Below are 18,822 nucleotides of genomic sequence, written 5' to 3' on the forward strand. Positions count from 1 at the left end.
ATACTAGAGCAACCTGTCACCTCGCCAACGAAAGAAACACACTAGGTTTGACACTATCTGTCCAGTGATTAATTTACTTTATCCTCTTGTGGTTGTAGCACCTGTTTAAGTAAGCACTTGGTTCTATTAATCAAATATGGAGCAGGTAAAACGCCAAGAAAAAACAAAGAAGTTTCACTGCCACAAAACTTTCCCTAAATTTAGTTTATAAAGTGACATCTTAATAAAAGAAAGCATGGCAATGGGAATGCCCTGTCTATTTTGACTCTGTAATGGGAACTGTTAAAACTTTCTAGGTGTATCTCCTCTGCACATGACCTTTAAAGTCTCTTGCAACTAAAACTGGGTTTGTTTCTCTGTCAGCACATGGCAGGGCAAATGAACAGTAACTGGGGGTGGGGGAGTGGGAAAGCAATTCCTATTTGTAAACAAAAAAGCCAATGCAAGATAATTCTAGGCAGCTACAATTGATGCAGAAGGATAAATCCACCTGGCTTTCTCTCTGTATATTTTAGAAGATAATCATGGGATATTTTTATATTTTGCATTAGAAAAATCTTATTGTTTCTTTACAAAATCAGTTGCTTTTCTGAGTTAAAGAAAACGTGACATGGTATCATCAGTTTGTGTTTGCTTTCTGAGCACAGGAATTTATCTATTTTATTTCCAGCACTGAATATAAGGAGTTTGTTTGGGGCTTCCTCCTCTCCTTATCAGCACAACAGTATTCAGAGTCATTCTTCCAAGATCACAGACACAGACAGACAAACATATATTGTCATATTTACCCTTCAAAGAACCGCTGACACCTATCAAGCACTGGAAGTGATACACCCAACCCTAAGACCCTTCCCAATGACCTGAAGACATTATCTGTTCTTTCCAATACCAACCCTGGAATTCAAAACTACATTATTTGTGAGCTGCTCCTCTCAGCTCAAAGCTCTGCACTCCAGCACAGAGCTCAGTGTCAAAAGGGTGATCTAACCCTACACCCTTCCAAACTTCAGAGTTCTGCAGACTGGAAACTTCTCCATGTTCTGCCAGTCACCTAAAACATCTCCCACTTTTTTCCTGAAGAACCACTCTAGTGCCTGAGCAACAGTACACTTTATTGACTGGTTCTATTCACCAAAAAATCAAGTGGCTTTTACCACTGTCCCCTGCAATGTTTAGACTTTGTCAATCCTCTTCAATACAGTTCCAGAGCTCTCGGGATCTTTTTCTTCACCCCGATGCCACAAGCAGCGTAAAAGGCTGGTGAAGTAATACTTGACCTCTATCCAGCCTTGGCTGATCTGGTCAAGTTGTCACTGTTTTACCACAGGAGACCTGATGCAGTCCCTCCTCTTCCCCTCACAGCATATGTCTTCTCTTGCTCTTCTGAAAAGAGCATGTACTTTTAATTGCTGCAGAAGAGAAAATAAATAGGGAAAACAAAAAGTACTCAAGTCTTTCAAATGGCTAACAAGTAACATTCTCAGTAAAGGTAAAAATCCAGTATCCCCACTATTCATCTTTAAAAGAAGTAACTGGCAACTAATCACCTGCTAAATGATTTTAAATCTGGCTTCATACTAAGTTATGTGGTATTCACAATAGGATTGGGACTGCATTTTTAGTTTGGAATGGTAAAGATCAAGTCAGCTAAAGCCCCTGCAAATATTTATTCTGTTCCTTATCTATGACTTCAGTTTGATTATGCAGTTCATATCTAAGAATTGGTTTAGGTTTCTCATTTTTCAGATACCATGTAATCAGAATTGAGAAAGTTTAAAGATTTTGTTTTGTTAATGACTTTTTAAGAAAATATTTTGCACACAAAGGTAAAACCTGTAGTGTGAAGAATAGCACAACAATGCTAGCAAAGCAATTAATGCTAAATAACAGACTCATCATGTTTAAATAACATATAGTCTAAATAATTCAAAACCTTAACTTTTATCCCCAGCAGTTCTGTTGACATTCATCAAAATCACACTCTCTTGCTTCGCTCTGGCTAAATCTATAGTTCAGGTATTTTAAGATGAAATCTCTTACTGTAAACACTTCCTGGTATCCAAGGGCTTTACAAACAAATAAAAGACAGGCCCAGAGAAAACAAGATTATTTCTCTGCCACCACTCTTGAACAACACACTTATTTGACAGTCCTGGCAGCATTACACAAAGCTTACCAACAGTGTCTCAGTCTGCTCTGAAAGGTAACCACAAAATCCAAGCTTCATCTGAACTAGAATGGCATGAAAAAAGTGCTGCTCTCTTTGATTTATAGAGGTTTAGTTGTAGGCAAGTATTGACAGCTACGTGGTAAACAATACTACAATTGTCAGCCTGGATAATTGCCAATAAATTCTTAAAAAGTAGAAGGAACATGCCAGGAGAGAAACCACAAGGGTATGACTTCCAAGTCCAGGACTAATACTGGTCCCAGTACAAAAGAGCTGAAAGCTGCAAGCAAAGGGTCATCCTTCAAAATAACAGCAGCAACAAAAATTCCACCTCCCTACAGATAAAATACGAGTTTTGTCTCATCATCCACTATTACCTTAGTAACTCCAATGTTCATATTTTCCATGTCTCTTCCAGAGGCAAAACCCCATACATTTAGATACTCTTATCTTTAAAACAACCTCAAATTATTTCAGAAGACAACAGTAGCACAGAAGGGCAGCAAACAGGAAACTATGAACAATTAACAGCTAGATGCACGATGACATTAAAATTGAAATTTACATAGGAAGATGAGGTATAAATAGCAAGTTTCTAACTGCTTTTAACTTCTGTAATTCCTTGGTAAGTAAAGTTTTCCTACATTGTTTCTAATAGTCAAGACAATTCTTAATCCTTTAAAATCTCTACTCCCTAGACAGCATCTATAGCAATCTGTAAGACAGCTACAAATACTTCAGCTCTCACTTCCTCTTATTAAAAAAAGTCTTAGCCATTTCCTTTAACCGCAATACCACATATTGTGTGGTTATCTCTAGTAACTTGAGTTTCGATATCACCTTCAAGGAGGAAGCTATGAGATTCTTAAATAGCAGTTCTGGAATTGACTGTTTACAGAGAGGGGAAAAGGGAAAAAAAAAAACAAAACCAAAACCAACCACATAAAGGGTTCCCAAGCATCCAGCTATGCTGCAGCTGGGATGAAGAGAGGTCCACAACAAAGTACAGTAATCAATCCCAAGACTTCTGGGGCTCAGCATCAGAGCTAGCCAGCCACCACTGTCAAGCAGTACTGACTGCAGCTTAATAAAACTACTTGAGTTGCAAATCACTGTATGAATACACAGATTTGCATCTGGGACATCTCCAGATCTACAAAACTATGTCACACAATAACCAAGCTGCTTGGTCATGCCTCCTCCCTCTCTGTATGCAAAACCTATGCAATTTTGGACTTGGTTCACGGCATTTGCAGGAAGAACTGGTGTCACCTCTAGTGCTGGTGCTCCCCTACTGAGAACCTATCCACTTGCATCACTTCACTGACACGAGTAACAGCAGACGCTACCACCATATGGGCAAACGTGCTCAGGACTCTGCCAGCTAAACATGCCAGCAGAAACACAGAAACATGTCTGTAGGCACTGGACCGCTTAACACAACTACGTGTCTCCAAATCAGAACACTGGTAACAAAAACAGAGCTCGCACTCACAACAGTTAAGGCATAGCTGTATGTGAAGACGAGGTTTAATTTTTCCCATCTCGTTTCCTGCCTTCTCCCCTGAAAGCACAGCTATGCTCAGGGGAAATACTCCTGCCCTGTTTTTCACCTGGTGTATTAATCTCAAAGGATAGCAAGCACACGCACAAACCTCATTTTGACACTTTATAAACAGGGGATTTCTGTGTTGTGTTAAAAGCGTGATTATACTGTTACAATTAAGTTGAAGCAAATTTCCAACATACGAAACCGTCAACTAAAAGGAACCTCACTTACGTATCAGAAAGATAAGAATTTACAGAAGTTTAATATGAATGCTATGTCAGTGAAGACTTGCAGAAACATGCAAGTGTACATCAACCACTGACACTGCTTTGGATCAACGCTGCCTCCCGAATACTTCGATCATTTGGCTTTTTCCTGGAAACACTGCCTTAATTAAAATCAACATCACACTCTGTATAGCCAAGTACCCCTTACTACTGCCAGAGTACAAGTCTCCCACATGAGCAAACCAACCAGACAAAACGCATCCTTCAGCTCAGATCCATCAGGCAGGATCCCTCCTGGCAGAACCCCACGTTCAGAAGCCAGGGCGATCAAGCAAGCACCCAAAACTCCCTAACTCCTGCTACTGCTGCAGCACGGCCAGCTAAACCCAGCGTGGGAATGGCACAGAGATTTCAACAGGCCAAGGCTGCTAGGGTGTGCTCCTTGCTTGAACGTAGTAACTTCATATTTTCTTTGAAATAAGAAAAACCTCTCCGAAACAACTGCATTCAAGGCAAAGCAACAAAATCCCGACTAACGTTCGTTACTGGAAGCGGACAGAGTAGCTGCTCACGCTCAGACGATGTGGGCGCGTTCGGGAAATTAAGCCCATAAGGGCAGACGAGCACCCGGCACACGGGGTGGCCATGAACTGCGTCCCCCCACGCAGGAAAGCACGACGGTTTCCTCCAGAAGAGCGACCAACGAAACACGGCGAGGTGACCCACCCTGGCCACCACCGCGGAGCCCCGCCGGCTCCCGCAGCGCCGACCCCCGCGCCCGGGCAGGCACCGACCCCCGGTCCCGGGGAGGGCGGGCAGCCCCGGGGCACCCGCGGCGGCCTCACGCCTGGGCTCCACCGCACGCCGCGAGCTGCTAAGCAACCGAGCGCCTCGAACTTATTGCAATTAAACTTACTAATTTTACCTCAAATCCCTCCCTTCGGCACCGACAGGTTTCGCAACTCGGCGTGGGAAAGCCCGGGCCAGGCAGCCCACTCCCGGCTCCCGTGACTCACGCACGGCGGGGCGGGAGCGGCTCCGGGCGGAACCGGCTGCCGCGGGGGCCGCGTCGGGCCTAGGCCCCGCGGCGGGGGGCGCCGGGCCTGCGGGCGCCACGCACCGCCGCGCCTCCCTCCCTCCCGCCGGGCGGCGAGGCGGCGGCCGCCCAGGCAGCCCCGGCCGCCCCCCCGGGCCCGCAGGCGGCGCAGCGGCGGGCCGGGCCGGAGCGCCTGACCGCCGCGGCGGCGGCGCGGCTCCCGCCGCCTCCCCGCCCTGCCTCTCGGGCCCCGCAGCTAGGCCGCAGCGCGGCCGGGTGAGCCGCGCGGCGGAGCGCCGGGCCGACCGGGGCCCGGACCGGGCGGCGGCGGCGGGGATCGCGCCGGGGCGGTTCCTCCCCCCGTCTCCCCGCCGGGGCCCCCGCACCTTCTTGATGTTGTAGAGCCGGGTGAGCATGCCGACGCCCCGGTCGTTCAGGATGGTGAGCTTCTCCGCCAGCTTCTGCTGGCTCGGCTGCAGCACCGACCGCGACATCCTGTCCCGCTGCGCTCCGCGCCCCCCGGCCCGGGCCCCGCCGCTCGCAGCCCCGCCGTGCCGCGGCCGCCAGCCCGGCGCTGCCTCCCCGCGCCGCCGCCGCCGCCGCCGGCCTGGCTCGCTGCTGCCTCCGCGGGGCGTGGCCACGGCGGCGCGGCGCGCGTCACGTGGTGCGGCTCGCGGGCGCCCCCTGCGGGCGGGCGGCGGCGGGGCGGGCGGCGGCAGCTCCCCGGCGACGGGCGGCGAGCGGGGCGGGCGGCGGCGAGCGGGGCGGGCGGCGGCGAGCGGGGCGGGCGGCGGCGAGCGGGGCGGGCGGCGGCGAGCGGGGCGGGCGGCGGCGAGCGGGGCGGGCGGCGTCTCCCAGCGCCCGCAGCCACGGGGCGCAGGCCTTGCGCTGGGCGGGCGCCACTGCCCGGTGTTCCCCTTGCCGCTGTGCTTAGCGGCAGAGCCGGTGGACTGTGTGCTGGGGGTGGCCCCGCCGTGCGCCTCGAAACCGTGAGGAACCGGGGGGGGGGGGAGTTGTCAAGGTTTTTCCTTCAAGGTGTTTCACAAGGCCCCGTTTTTCTTACTTAACCGGCCGAACATGGCGAGGTGATGCTCAGGCCAGCGTGGCGCAGCTCATCCCCACCCAAATGCCGTCGCCGGTGGCTGTGGTGGGCTGAGGCCGCTTCGGTGGGCAGCAGGGGTCCAGGGGAGCCCCGGGACCCCCACGGAGCCCTGGGACCCCGACGGAGCGAGGGGCTGTGGGAGCCACCCACCCCCAGCCGCTGCAGTGGCTCACCGTGCCCCCTGAGCTGCCGCCGTAGGCCCACGTACCGCGGATCCAGCAAAATGCCATTTCGCCAATTAGATGAGTCACATCACCGCTGTTGGTTGGGTTTTTTTCTTCTCTCTTGCAGCCACGGTAATTAAAAGCATGTATTTTTAAGGGCTAGTGAGATTTCCATGCAGTGAGTGCCAAGGAGAAGCGGCAACCTGTTCTGGAGCGGCAGCACCTCCAGCTGGGATGCTGGGCTCCCCGGCCTGCTGCATGGGGGACAGGCTTCAGAATTAGGCTTCTAATCTCATTTATTTTTATAATGGCGCAGCCATCTGTGCCTTTTTTGCATATTAATACTTCTATTTAATTTTCAGTTGGCATTTTCGTATTAGAAACCAGAATCGGATGATCTTGTTCTTTTAGCGGTTTTAAACTAATAGATTTTTAGGAAGTGTAGAAATGAATGGGAGAAGCCTAAATGTAATTAAATTGTTACCGACCTCCTTCTTCACTTCAGCAGTTACAAGATAATTTATGATTCAGAATGAAACCGGGAAGCAAGAACGTAGAGTTCTGATCTTAAGTCTGCTATTGACTCATTCTTTGGCCCTTATCAGATGATTTTCTGCCGCAGCTTTGTGTCCAAGAGTCCGGAATACCTAGCAACAATGTACTGATTAATTAGGTTGGATCTGACCTATCACTACTGGAGTCTGCGGAAAACATCAGAAACATTCAAATCCATATTTGAATTTATAAACAATAAAATGGTATTCAATATCAAAGTACCTAACAAATAATATCTATATTAATAACTTTACACAAAGCATCTTCGTTATATTATTAATTAATTTTTTAAAATATCAAATATATTATTTCTAGTTGCAATAAAGATGTTTCCCATGCAGCTGCACTGCAAAATAAGAACAAATACTATTGCTAACAGCCATTTTTTTTGTTTCTCACCTGCAGCTAAAACAACAGCAGCCAATTTTTAATTCCATATTCAATTATTTTTCAGCCATATGGAGTCTTCTGGAAGTTTCAAACATTAACAATCGCAGAATTTGTAATTGATGTATAGCCATGCAAGTGGAATGATACCAACACTGTGAAAGTTCATCGGGAGTTTTTCTCCATTATTACTGAATCATCTATGATCTAATAACCCAGTCTTTCTTCCTCTAGAATTAGAAAAACTAAGGATTGAAATGGAGTCAAAGTCACTTGATTGTGATAAAGTTTGTGCTTACAGAGCTCACCGGAGAACTTTCACGCTCTCCGTAACTACTAATGTAGTTTGCGACGTGAAAGCAGTCAGTCACTCTCCACGCCGCACAGACAACAGGGTGAGGCACAGGAGGGAAAAATTACTCTTTCCTTTATAGTAATGGCAGAGCATCGTGGTTTTAAACGCCTACACTTTTCGTGAGGCTGTTTACAAGATCCTCTTGTTATGAGGAGAACCTCTGGTTGCTATAATTTTTTTCATTGCAAATGGTGCTGACAGCTGCATTTCTTGAAAACATGCCAAATATCAGAACAGGGAAAAAATATCAGTAAACAAGAACTTCTGATACAAGGTATTTTTAACATGCAGCCGTACAGACTTAATACTAAATAGTTTATATCGCTGTAACATGGTTAGTCACAGACTTTTAACAATATTCTTCTAACATGCAAGCAGATACATTAAAACAAAAAATAATCTCTTTAAATAGAGCCTGACAAAGCAGACCAGATGTTTTCAAGTACGGAATGTCCCTTACCACCCTTTGCAAAATGAGTGTTTTTCAGCAAAGGTGTCAGCGAGCTGCCAAGACCTGATTAGGAAAAGAAGGTATACCAATCTCAACTCGGAGACAGACACGAAAAGCGAGTTTGGAACCCACCGACAGAAGATGTTACTGCCCACACAGACACAAGATGCTGCCAATCACATAACTGGCAGCATCTTGCTAATGTGAGTGTCAGGTCTGGTGTCAAGTTTGGAACTACAATGCGTGCATTTTTTCCTCTTGCTTTTAAACACTTACTGCTCATTAGAAGGAGAAAATGTGCACATCTAGGGAAGATACGGTGTAGCTGAAAGGTTAAGATTTCACAGAAACCACATCAAAAAGCCTGGAAACCTTTGCTATATGTGAATGGAGAAACCATGATAACAGAAAGCAGATGTCACCAAGATCAAACTTGGTAAATGTGAATGCATATACTTCAGTAGTCAACAGTTTTGTCATCACTTTTAGCAGCAGCAGGGTTATGTTGTCATACTACTATTGCTGCAACTTTAGAAACTGCAGGAAGATGTATAGGTTTTCAGCAGGAAGATTTATGGCATATTAAATTATAAAAATGTCTGCATTGTACAATCTGGGTTCACCAATCTGGCAGCAGGCATAACAATAAAGTGGAAATACAAGCTTTGTCAGTAATGGCATAGCTCTTACAGGTGTGGCGAAATTAAATGAAGGGAAGAGTAAGGCTAACAACTATTTTTAAAAACACAACTACTATTTCCTTGATGATTTATTAATGATTAACATTTAAACAACTTACTTTATTTAGTCTGAAAATACGAGTTTAGGGCAAGTTTCTAATAGCACTTTGGACTTGATTTGAGCTCAGGTCTGGTCCTTTTGAAGTCAATTTTCTGTTCAGCTCAGGGTTTGATTGTGCTGTTCTCTGTGGGGCTTTCGGGCAGTAACGAAAATGATGTTTGAGAAGCTTCAAAAGAGTAATTACCAAGTAGCTCCACATATAACAACTCCACCTGGTGTCCAGTGAAGCATGTGAAGGGTATATGTATTTTTCTAGCATTGCTACTTTAGAACATGTAATGGACAATTTACTACTGCAGAGTAGACTGTATTGCCACCTAAGTCTTTGGTAAACTTCTAACTTACATTTCTGTAGAAGTATTTATAGAGATATATATTTCCTTTCCTGTCTGCATTTTTTTTTCCTTGGTTTAACATCTTCTGACCTGGAGACTATTCAAAACTCCATGACCAGGAGTTTCAGTGAAGCGGCAGCCATCGGGAGCTGCGCTGCCCATGAGTGATCTGGCACAGTCCACTGCACAACTTGGGCCCAGGTGGCCAACAGAAGCCAAGAAGCAACTTTTACAGACTCGTTTCATTCAATATTTCCTTTTCAAGTAGAAAGAATGCAAAACATAAAACCAAACTCTTATTTGAACAGACCAGAATTTTTAAATGGTCATCATAATCCCAATTATTTGGGTCATGCCACAGTATTTATTAAAAAATAATACATATATATTTATCACATTGTTAAATTTGCATGTAAAGGCACAAAGGCTGGCAACTTTACCACTCAAAGGCTATACTATTGTTTAGATCACCTATAAAAATAATAAATAGCATTGAACAAACACAGTTGCCTTTATCAGACAGGCTTTTAATCTTATCTGAAAAACAGGTTCAAAAGATCTATCATCCTCACTAAACCAAGCTGAGAGATTCATTGTATTTTAATCTATAATTTTCTTGATTAATCCAAACCTTTTTCATTATTTAATCTATCATGAAGCCAACATGTCTGCAATTTCCCATGTTCTCTTTTTTTCCTCTCTTTGCAGGTATTTGGACATTATTATAATCTTTTCTGTCATTAACATGAAGTTCATATGTGTGCCAGCTCTCTGTTCAATTTTGTGCATGTCTCCGAGTCCTTCTAGCCAAGGTTGTTACATGACATGCAGCAGTTGCTCAGAGATACCAGGCCTTTGAACTTAAAAGAACGGGAACATTGGACGGGGAGGACACAACGAGATGTGCAAAGCCAGTTTGAAACAGATGATGAATCCTGTGGCAGCTATTCTCTCATGCTCTGCAGAAACCTGCCAGTTTGAGAATACAGGAGCATTTCTGCTCATACTGGAGGGACAAGTATGATGAGCCTGCTCCAGAACTTCTAGTCCAACGCTATGCGAATGAGCCTCAATCAGTAGAGAAGCAGGTCATTACCAACATTTGAGAGCTTCCTCAGTGAGTCCCAGGTCCATGACTAACCAGTAATGCTTAACTGGCAAATCTAATGTCAGCCTGGTGGCTATGAAAGTGTGCGACAACAGGAAGAAAATTGGTTACGTGTGAGCTACCAGCATGGCTAAACAGAATGAGCTTAGAAAGTATTGGTGGTCCAAGATTAGGCTTGTTTCAGCCTGAAGCACTGATCACTTTTAGAACAAAGATGAAATCAAGTTGGTAGGTTAGATCCAGTTGTCTAGTTTCAGAATTAGGATTACAGTTAACTCTTACAGAAACCATTGAGCAAATTATTTAAAGAGTTTTCTCGCTGGCTATCAAACAAAGCTTAGGAGGGCTGTTGGAATGAGTCACCCATCTAAAGTAAGGTTTTGGACTGATATGGGTGTAGACCTTAGGTTGGGTTTCTAGGCAGGAGTTACATCACCAGCTTTAAAAAACATCCTGGTAAACACTGAAATCAGAAAGGGCACTGGAGTAGGAGTCCAGCTAGATTAGAAGGGGCATTTTATTTGCAGTTTCCTTACAGGCTGAAGAGTCAAGCAGCAGCAACAGTGATCTCTCAGATGTCTGTGAGGCCACTAGAGACAGCATGACTAATGCTTGCAAATCTTTACCATAAAGATGAGTTAGCCTATGCTAACTTCCCACTGACCAGAATAAATCACAAGTGATCAGTTTGCAAAGAATGACCTCTGTCCTCTTTGAAACTGGGATGTCATCAGAAAGTTGTGCGAAAGGGTGCTGGAATACAGATGCCAGCTAGCCAGACAGGACCCATCAAGGCAGTCTAGCACACAGGAAAATTGCAGGGCTTCTGTTGGCCCCACATTTTTCAGTATCTTGATCCACCTACAGAGCCTTCTTTGGCAGGCACATGCAAGCTGGTGTGCTTTGACCTACTTTCTTTAGCCTCTGTTACACACTTCTTCTGTCCTAGATAAATAGGGTAGCACCAGGCACTAATGTGTAGCTACAGTTACAAACGCACAAAAATAACCTATTAGAGGTTTCTCTGTTTCCTCTCTTTCTTTCCCTTCCCTCATGAGAATCCAGGGGAGTAGCACGTACCTCTTTAAATATGATGGCTTTTACGGTCTATCCAGAAAAGGATAAGAAAGAAGCCTTCTGCCTTAAAGTTACTCTACATATAGGGGAGGAAAATTTTGCCCAGGGAACACCTAAAGAATGAAAGGGTTTCCCCCACTGTTTCTAGGAATCACATTAACCAGTCAGTAGGGATCTTGAATACTGATCACAGTAAAAATCAAGATAAATGTTCCCTTTAAAAGTTTGAGGTTTACATATGACAGAACAGTCCAACTGTAGATTTTTATAGATAAAACATGTGGAGAAAAGCAAGCTAGTGGAGAAGGATGACACAAGCATCACCCAAATCATCACACCCATGAGCTACGATCGAACGGGTAAAAAATTGTGAAAACCTACTGCAGTTATCTTCCATATTTCCATCTGTAGTGTTTTCTCCATTTGACAAATAAATATGAATCATTTCAGTGTATACAAAACCATAAGAGTTGTTTCACATAACACAGAAATATACAACTTAAATCAGAAATGGAAACAATACTGTGATAAATATGAGAAAAGTCTATCTCCAGTATGCAGTGTGAATCACTATGTGTGGAGAGACACGATAAGGTTGTGAACAATGAGGAGTGCTTATACTTAAATAATAGTAGCTCAGAATTAAAGTTCAGTGGTTATTAAGATTGCTACAATAAAATTTTATGTGGTCATAACTTCAAATTTACCTCATTTGGAAAAAGAGACGGGATAACTCTGCCTCTTAACATTTGCCATTCGAAGAGCCTTCAGCTCTTTTTTGAAATAAGATGCAGAGAATTTTGCTTATGGGCAAACCAGGTATGCTAATTTTACTACAGGGAGTATAAGTACTTCAAAAGTACTTATTTTCTAATGATTTGTTCCCTAGGGAAACACTGCATGATTGCCTTCACTGAAGTAGAGGACTAAGTATCAGAGAATTTGATTGTATAGATTAGTTGAACAACTAATGCTTTGTGTATTTTTAAATATCTTTTCAATTGAAGTAGTACTCTTTAAAGTTATAAAGCAGGATGTGAAATAATACAAACACAATTTTATGTCTAAAAGGTGATAAAATCATTAAATATAAATATATACCAATTACTCCTACTGGATCTCCTTACGTAGATTACTTCTACTGCATTTAGAGCTTTTCACATACATTTCTTTTTTGGTGGTAAAATTTTCAGAGGTTTTGTTCTTATAGTGTTCGGGGGTTTGTAAGTCTTTTTTTTTAAAAGGATGTCCCCCTACACACCTTTTAACATGTTTGAAAAAAGTTGGGTTTATAGGTATAACTCATTACACATATCTTCCAAGGCTGGGTTTTGGTTTTGTTTTCCCTGCAATATTTTGTGACATTGATAATGAAAGTGTTAATGATTCAGCATGTGCTACTCACAAGAAAATAATAGTCTCTACTCCAGGAAAATCTTTTCCCTTCATAGATAGTGCTCAGGTCAGAAGTAATCTCTTGTTCAACTGGCTGAATTATATTCCAGTAACAAAGTTACTATTAGCAAAGTAACATCAAAGATTTCATCTGCTTGAATTAGTGAAGCTCATTGTTTAGGGTTGGACAGAAAACAGCTATTCCATCTTTTATGGTGGAATATAATAATATTTATTATGAAAACTTGTGAAGGTTTAAAATTAAGGCAAAGTCAAGAACTCTCAGTGTTACTCACAAAAAGTCATTGACTGGTACTCTAAATACTAAACAGCCTTTTTGGTAGGACATTTAACCTGACAATTAAAATGGAACAGAAGTCTTTCATGTTCAAGGACAGTGTTATTCAGTAAGCTTTTGGTGATTTTGAAAGTGTGGTTAAAACATGTCAGGGGAAAAGGAAGAAAGGGAAATGCTGGTCATGACTTGTTCTGACAAGAGAGTCCCAAAGGTAAGAAATGTTCTTAATTAAGATGTTATCAAAGTAGTAAATTAATTACATCAAATGTATTCACATTGACATCCAAATTTGTGATTTTCTACCATTAGTCTAAATGAATTATATGTAGTTTCTGAAGTAAACCAGAAAACTTTGCTATGTCATTTTGAACTTAATTTATGGTCTAAATGTAAAAATGAATTCCATAAAAAAACCCAAAATAGTCAAGTATTTTAATAAGAAAACAGAATGGAAGCTTTGGCTACTTTAAAAGTAATGATTAAATAAGATAAAGTTAGGAGTAACTTGTGAGTTTCAGCAAGATGATTCTATATTTTCTCTTTACTGAAATACTCAAAGAGAAGACATAGTTAAAAAACCCTGACCTTTCACTCTTTCTGCTTATTGAAGAATAAAAGAAAAATATCAAACACTAAGAGACAGTGTAGGTCAATCTTGGTCATTCTTTGACTCTGCAGTATACCAAAAATCATTAGTTTTTTCTGGGGGTGTGTGTGCATATGCGTATATTCCAGGATGTTACCTCTTTTTCTAGGAACGTCTTTCAGTTATCAGTTCTCTTCTTGTTTTTGAAGCCCTGGTTTTCAAATACCTTTAGCTATCCCCCAGGTATTGCTAGATGCATCTATCCCCGTCCTGACAGCAAAAAATAAATCCCAGCAGTATTGCTTTCTTTGCCGACGTACAATATCACATTATAAACTTAGTTATGATCATAGCTTTTATCCCATCAACACTGTCGACCAGTAAGGCTTTACTTTGCCGCCTGCAATTTGCATTTTCTTACAGGTCACAGATATAGCCTCTAGGGTCAGGGATTTTATGTAATTAAATTATGAAGCAATTTTATGGAATTTTTAAATTCTATTTTATGGAATTTTTAAATTCTATAATGCTAAGTTTACTCATTTTAATTATTCACTTGACCAGAAAGAAAACAAAAACGTAGGAAGTTGGTCAGACTAAAAGCCCATCCAGCTCAGTATCCTGTCTCTATCCAAGGACAGAGCACTAAGGAAGAGTGTGAGAACAGACAAGCGTGTACCACTGCTGCTGCAGAATGTACTCCCAGACTCCAACAGTTTGTGGCTCTGGGACTTTGGGAGCCAGAGACACTGTCTTGCGTTTAATACCTGTTGATCTACTCCTTTTCTATGAATATGTCCATCGCCTTCTGAAGGCATGCAAACTTTTTGGGTTCTGTAGCAAAAGCTCACTTAGCTTAACTGTGTCTTGCATATAGGAATTTGAAGAAATAACATAGGCCAGGTCCTACCTGAGTTATTTGTATTTTGAGAGGGAAAGGAAAATTAGATCTCTCCTTGTTAGTGGGACGGAAGTTATTAGGAAGCTCTAGGCTGGATGGATCAAGCTATAGATGTAGAACAAGATAGGGCACAGATAGCTTAATATTCCTTCCCTGCCTGCAGGGAACTTCTTCCCACACACAAGCATGCAAGCACAATGCAGCATTAGCAATGTGCTAAGGCAAGAAAAGGGCATGCAGAGGAACCATATTCTCCAAATATTTTTTTTTGCAGGAAGTGAAATGCTATGCTTACGCATATTCCACCTCACCTTAACCCCTACTTACAGAAGGCATCGCTTCATGGTGAACAGTAAGAATAGGTCCTACTTCCATGTCTGACTAAGCTAATCCACAAAATAATTCTCCTACTGCATTCGGTTTATGATCCTGACTAGAAGCTATAATGGTTTCCTTCTTGAACTCTTTGAACCAGAAAAACTTGCTATGCATCCGGGTACAAATCATAACATTAATATTTTATTATGCCTGTGGAAGCTACACATAAGCAAAAGCTACACATAAGATGCTACAAGAACTCTGAAATGAACTTTGATTTTTCCTTCTTTAATTTTAACTTTTCCAGCTGTAGGCTTGGACTTTGCTGCAAGAGAGACTTCTAGGGACTTTTTTTCTAAAGTAGCTTTCATGTCTTTGAATGACCACTGAAAGAAACCTGTAGAAAAACAGGAAGGTTGGGAGACAGATTAATTGCATTTATGCAGAACTAGGCTGCTAGAAGCTGAACTGCGCAGTGAAAATTGCTGTTTTAAGTGTTCTGATATAAGCCAAATTGTGAGTAGTCCTAATGGTTAGCCACTGAAAAATCATAATTTTATCTTTACCTTTTACTTCACCCCCACCCCCTAAAATGGAGAAAGAAATCCATGCTTCAGGTTTCAAAGGACTTGAAAACATTAGAGAAACTCACCTATGTTAACATCATTTCTCTGGAAAAGCTTTGATTTTCTCTTTTCTTTTTGAAGGTCTCGACCCTTACAGGTTCTTTTCAGGCCGTATGGCAAAGTTAACTTCTCTGAAGTGAAGGTATTCTTAAAATGAAATAACACACAAATGGTGGAGAACAACTGCCTTGGTGACTGATGGTCTGTGCTAGCTGTGTAGTTAACCAGCACTCCTCGGCAGAGCAGCCAGCTGGAATCGAAGGAGTTTCATGCGTCTACATTTTTGTTAAAGTGGGTCACATTTTTGTAGCTTCCTAATAGACTGTTCCTTCCCCTGATTAACTTTGCCTGTGTCTCTGCTACTGAGCTGACATACCCAGTTTTACACCAAGCTTCATATCTATAGCTATATCGACCTCTTCGCTCACACATGACTGCACTGAAGCAAGTCAAAGTGCTCCTGGAGAAGAGACACCTGAGCGCAATGGGGGCTGGAATTCAGATCCTACTTACGTAACGCAAACAGGAGTTGTGCCAGACTCCTCACCCCAACACGTCCCCAGGGATACTCTCTATGGCCATTAAACATTTCAGCTTTGCATTCTGCTCTGTTCCTCAGTGCTCATTATTCAGCATAATCCATCACACACTCTAAAAATATACATCTTTAGATCAGTGAGTCAGGCTGCTCATTTGCATAGATTGCTCACAAAGCGTGGTGAGAGCAGAGAAATGCCCTGCTAAGTGTTTGTAGGGCCATGCCTTTGGTTATGAGCACGGCTTTGCTTCTGGGGAAATTTCCCTGCAGCAATATGAAGAGATATGCCAGTGAAAACACTACTGGTTCAGACTAGCTTTAGAAGAACCAGCATGCAATGCTGCTTGAAATAAATAAATAGCATGAAGTGAAGCTGGCTACCCTTCAGTCCAGGGATAGAAGGTAGTGTTTGGTGGAGGTCCACAGAATTACTAATATTATTAGGAACAACCACCGGGCCCCTGATTGCTCACAGTCTTTTGCAGTGGGGACTGGGCTTTCATATGCATGCTGGCAGAGGCAGATGGCCAACTCAGTCTCCCAGGCTACAGACTCAAAGACTTGAGGAACCAGCTCTTTCCAGGCTGGACCAAGATGCATCCTCTGCTTTCACCTGAAGAAACACAACATAGGTAAAGCTGGTCAAGAATGATGTGGCATACCCAAGAAGCATAGCTTTAATGGATGTTTTGATTTGTATGCTAAAGGGGTACAGGAAGAGAGGATATGTAAAGGCATGCTTAGGATATATACTACCCCTTACCATGGGAAACCCTCTGCAGCAGTAAATGAGCACCACAATTATGCAGAACCAAAGCTTAAAAAAATTTCAAGGAGACTCCCAGCACCTCTGGCCTCACCCCATTCTCACAAACAAGTAACTGCACATTGTTTAGCCAATAGGGTCTAGCGCTTCTAATGTGTTAAAATTGGCAGAGCCAGAAATCCAGAAACAAACTAACACCTTACACTAAAGCTTGGCTCACTAACAACCAGGCTACAGTGTGTGTAACTGCAGCAATATGTGCAGGAGTGCCCTGTCAACTTTTTGTTTTGATAACTTGCTGAATGCAGCCTTCAGCATGGCCCTGCTTCCCATAACTTTCCCCATTTAGACCAGCTAGTACCGCAACACTTCTAAAATGCTTAATAATCTGCCCCTGCCTTTACCCCTTATTCCTGCTATCGTGGAAGAAAACACCAAACCCTACAATAGTTGGCAAGCTTAGTTTCTTCAGCCTCTATGTCTCACCTCAGCGATGCAGTGATCTCAGTACACAAAACTGAGAATCCTTGCGGACTTTTCACTCTTCACTATATTCAGTTCCAGAAGAGTCCTTGCTACAAATTCATTCTTCTCCAGAAATGCCATTTCAAGATTTTGTCTACACTTTGGTATTTTTTTAAGGTCATATGTTTCACTTCCAGTCAGGATCCCACTTAAGATAGATTTTCCAGGCATGTTACTGGATACCAGGATGAAAGAGGTATAATACCTGCATCCAGATTCAGGATATGGGACAAGGTACACAGCCAGGCTGGGGAAGAGGACAAGCCATTTTCCATCAATCTCCCTTTCACTTTGCTGGTACTCTAGTTTTGTTCCAGAATATTCTTTCCATGCCTACCAGATGTAGACAAGTCTAAAGCATGGAAAACAAATGGATGAGAATAAATAAGCGGTTGTCTCTCAGCCAGATCCTCTCTATGTGAGGGAAATGGCATGGAGCACAGACTCATGTCAGAGCAAATGCCTCTGAAGGGAAGCATGAGCATGTCATGTTCCTGCCATCCTCCCATGTACCATCTTACCCTGTTGTTTAGGGTCTGAATGATCCTGAGCTCGTGCCTCCAAATTGCTCTCTTCTTCAGCAACAGGAGAGACAGCAGGAGTAGGCATCATGCATCGACAACTTCGCAAAGATGAAACGGAGACTCTGCATCAGGTATGAGCCTCCACGCTGTGTGGGGCTCACCGTTCTGGAGTGCATGAGGCAGAGAAGCCATTGCTAGGAGTGCTTGCATGTGTGTTGGCGCAAATGGTGGTGAAATAGTTACTATGCCAGGGGGCTTCTCCCGCTCAAGTCAGTATGGATGTGGAGCTGTCAGTCCCAAGGGGCCCAAATACCACGGTGTGCTTTGATGACAGCCTAACCTACATAGGGCAATTTCAGATTTAAGCTATTCTTTGCACTTGTTTCAAGTATGAGATCATCTTGAATACAGTCATTGCCAAATAGTGCAATACACTTCCAAAAAAGCTTATTAGAACTTCATACAATAGCATTATTATTTCCCTCTTTCTATTTTAAATAACTCCTGATGCATTCCATGGTCACACTTGCTTTTCTCATTACCACACTACATTCGTGATTCACAGTCATCCTGTGACCAACTGGTGCACACAGTTATTTTCAACTTCTCAGTTATTTTCAATTAATGAATGTACAGTCTGCAGCAGAGGCTTGTATTATTGGTTAGATATTAGTTGATAATATTTTGATTTTTGCCCAGTTTCTCTTACTCCTCAAAGTCATCTGGTTATTGCAGTTTGAAACATGATGCAATTAGTGTACTAATTAGGGTTTGATCCTCCGCTTCAGGTAAATCACTAACATAAGCAATCATCTCTCAATTTTTGGTGCATTTTACAATCAAGTTCAACCCTTTAACATACGCATTTTTCGGAATGCAAGGCTGGTTTCTCAGATTTACCTGTCTGGAATGTCTGGTTATCATTTCTCTGATAGAAGGTAGCTCTTTTGCATTGATAAATACAGGCAGTACCTAGACTAAAATGAACAGTGGAAGGAAACAAATACAACAGAGATGACGTATCGTCG

At 42.9% G+C, this 18,822-nt stretch overlaps 1 protein-coding gene across 4 annotated transcripts in view; it reads right to left on the bottom strand.

The window, feature by feature from the left end:
• NCKAP1 (NCK associated protein 1) overlaps window positions 1-5,593 on the bottom strand; it is a 61,324-nt gene extending 55,731 nt beyond the window's left edge. For 3 of the 4 annotated variants that reach the window (XM_055718208.1, XM_055718207.1, XM_055718205.1), the window contains exon 1: window positions 5,369-5,592. In XM_055718208.1, the coding sequence (XP_055574183.1) occupies window positions 5,369-5,476 (108 nt within the window). In that variant the 5' untranslated portion in view covers window positions 5,477-5,592. Of the gene's footprint in view, window positions 1-5,368 lie in introns of all 4 variants that reach the window. The other variant, XM_055718206.1, reaches the window with a different exon arrangement.
• Window positions 5,594-18,822: the final 13,229 nt, after the last annotated feature.

The sequence above is a fragment of the Falco cherrug genome, chromosome 8 (assembly GCF_023634085.1).
Source record: "Falco cherrug isolate bFalChe1 chromosome 8, bFalChe1.pri, whole genome shotgun sequence".
Lineage (NCBI taxonomy): Eukaryota > Metazoa > Chordata > Aves > Falconiformes > Falconidae > Falco > Falco cherrug.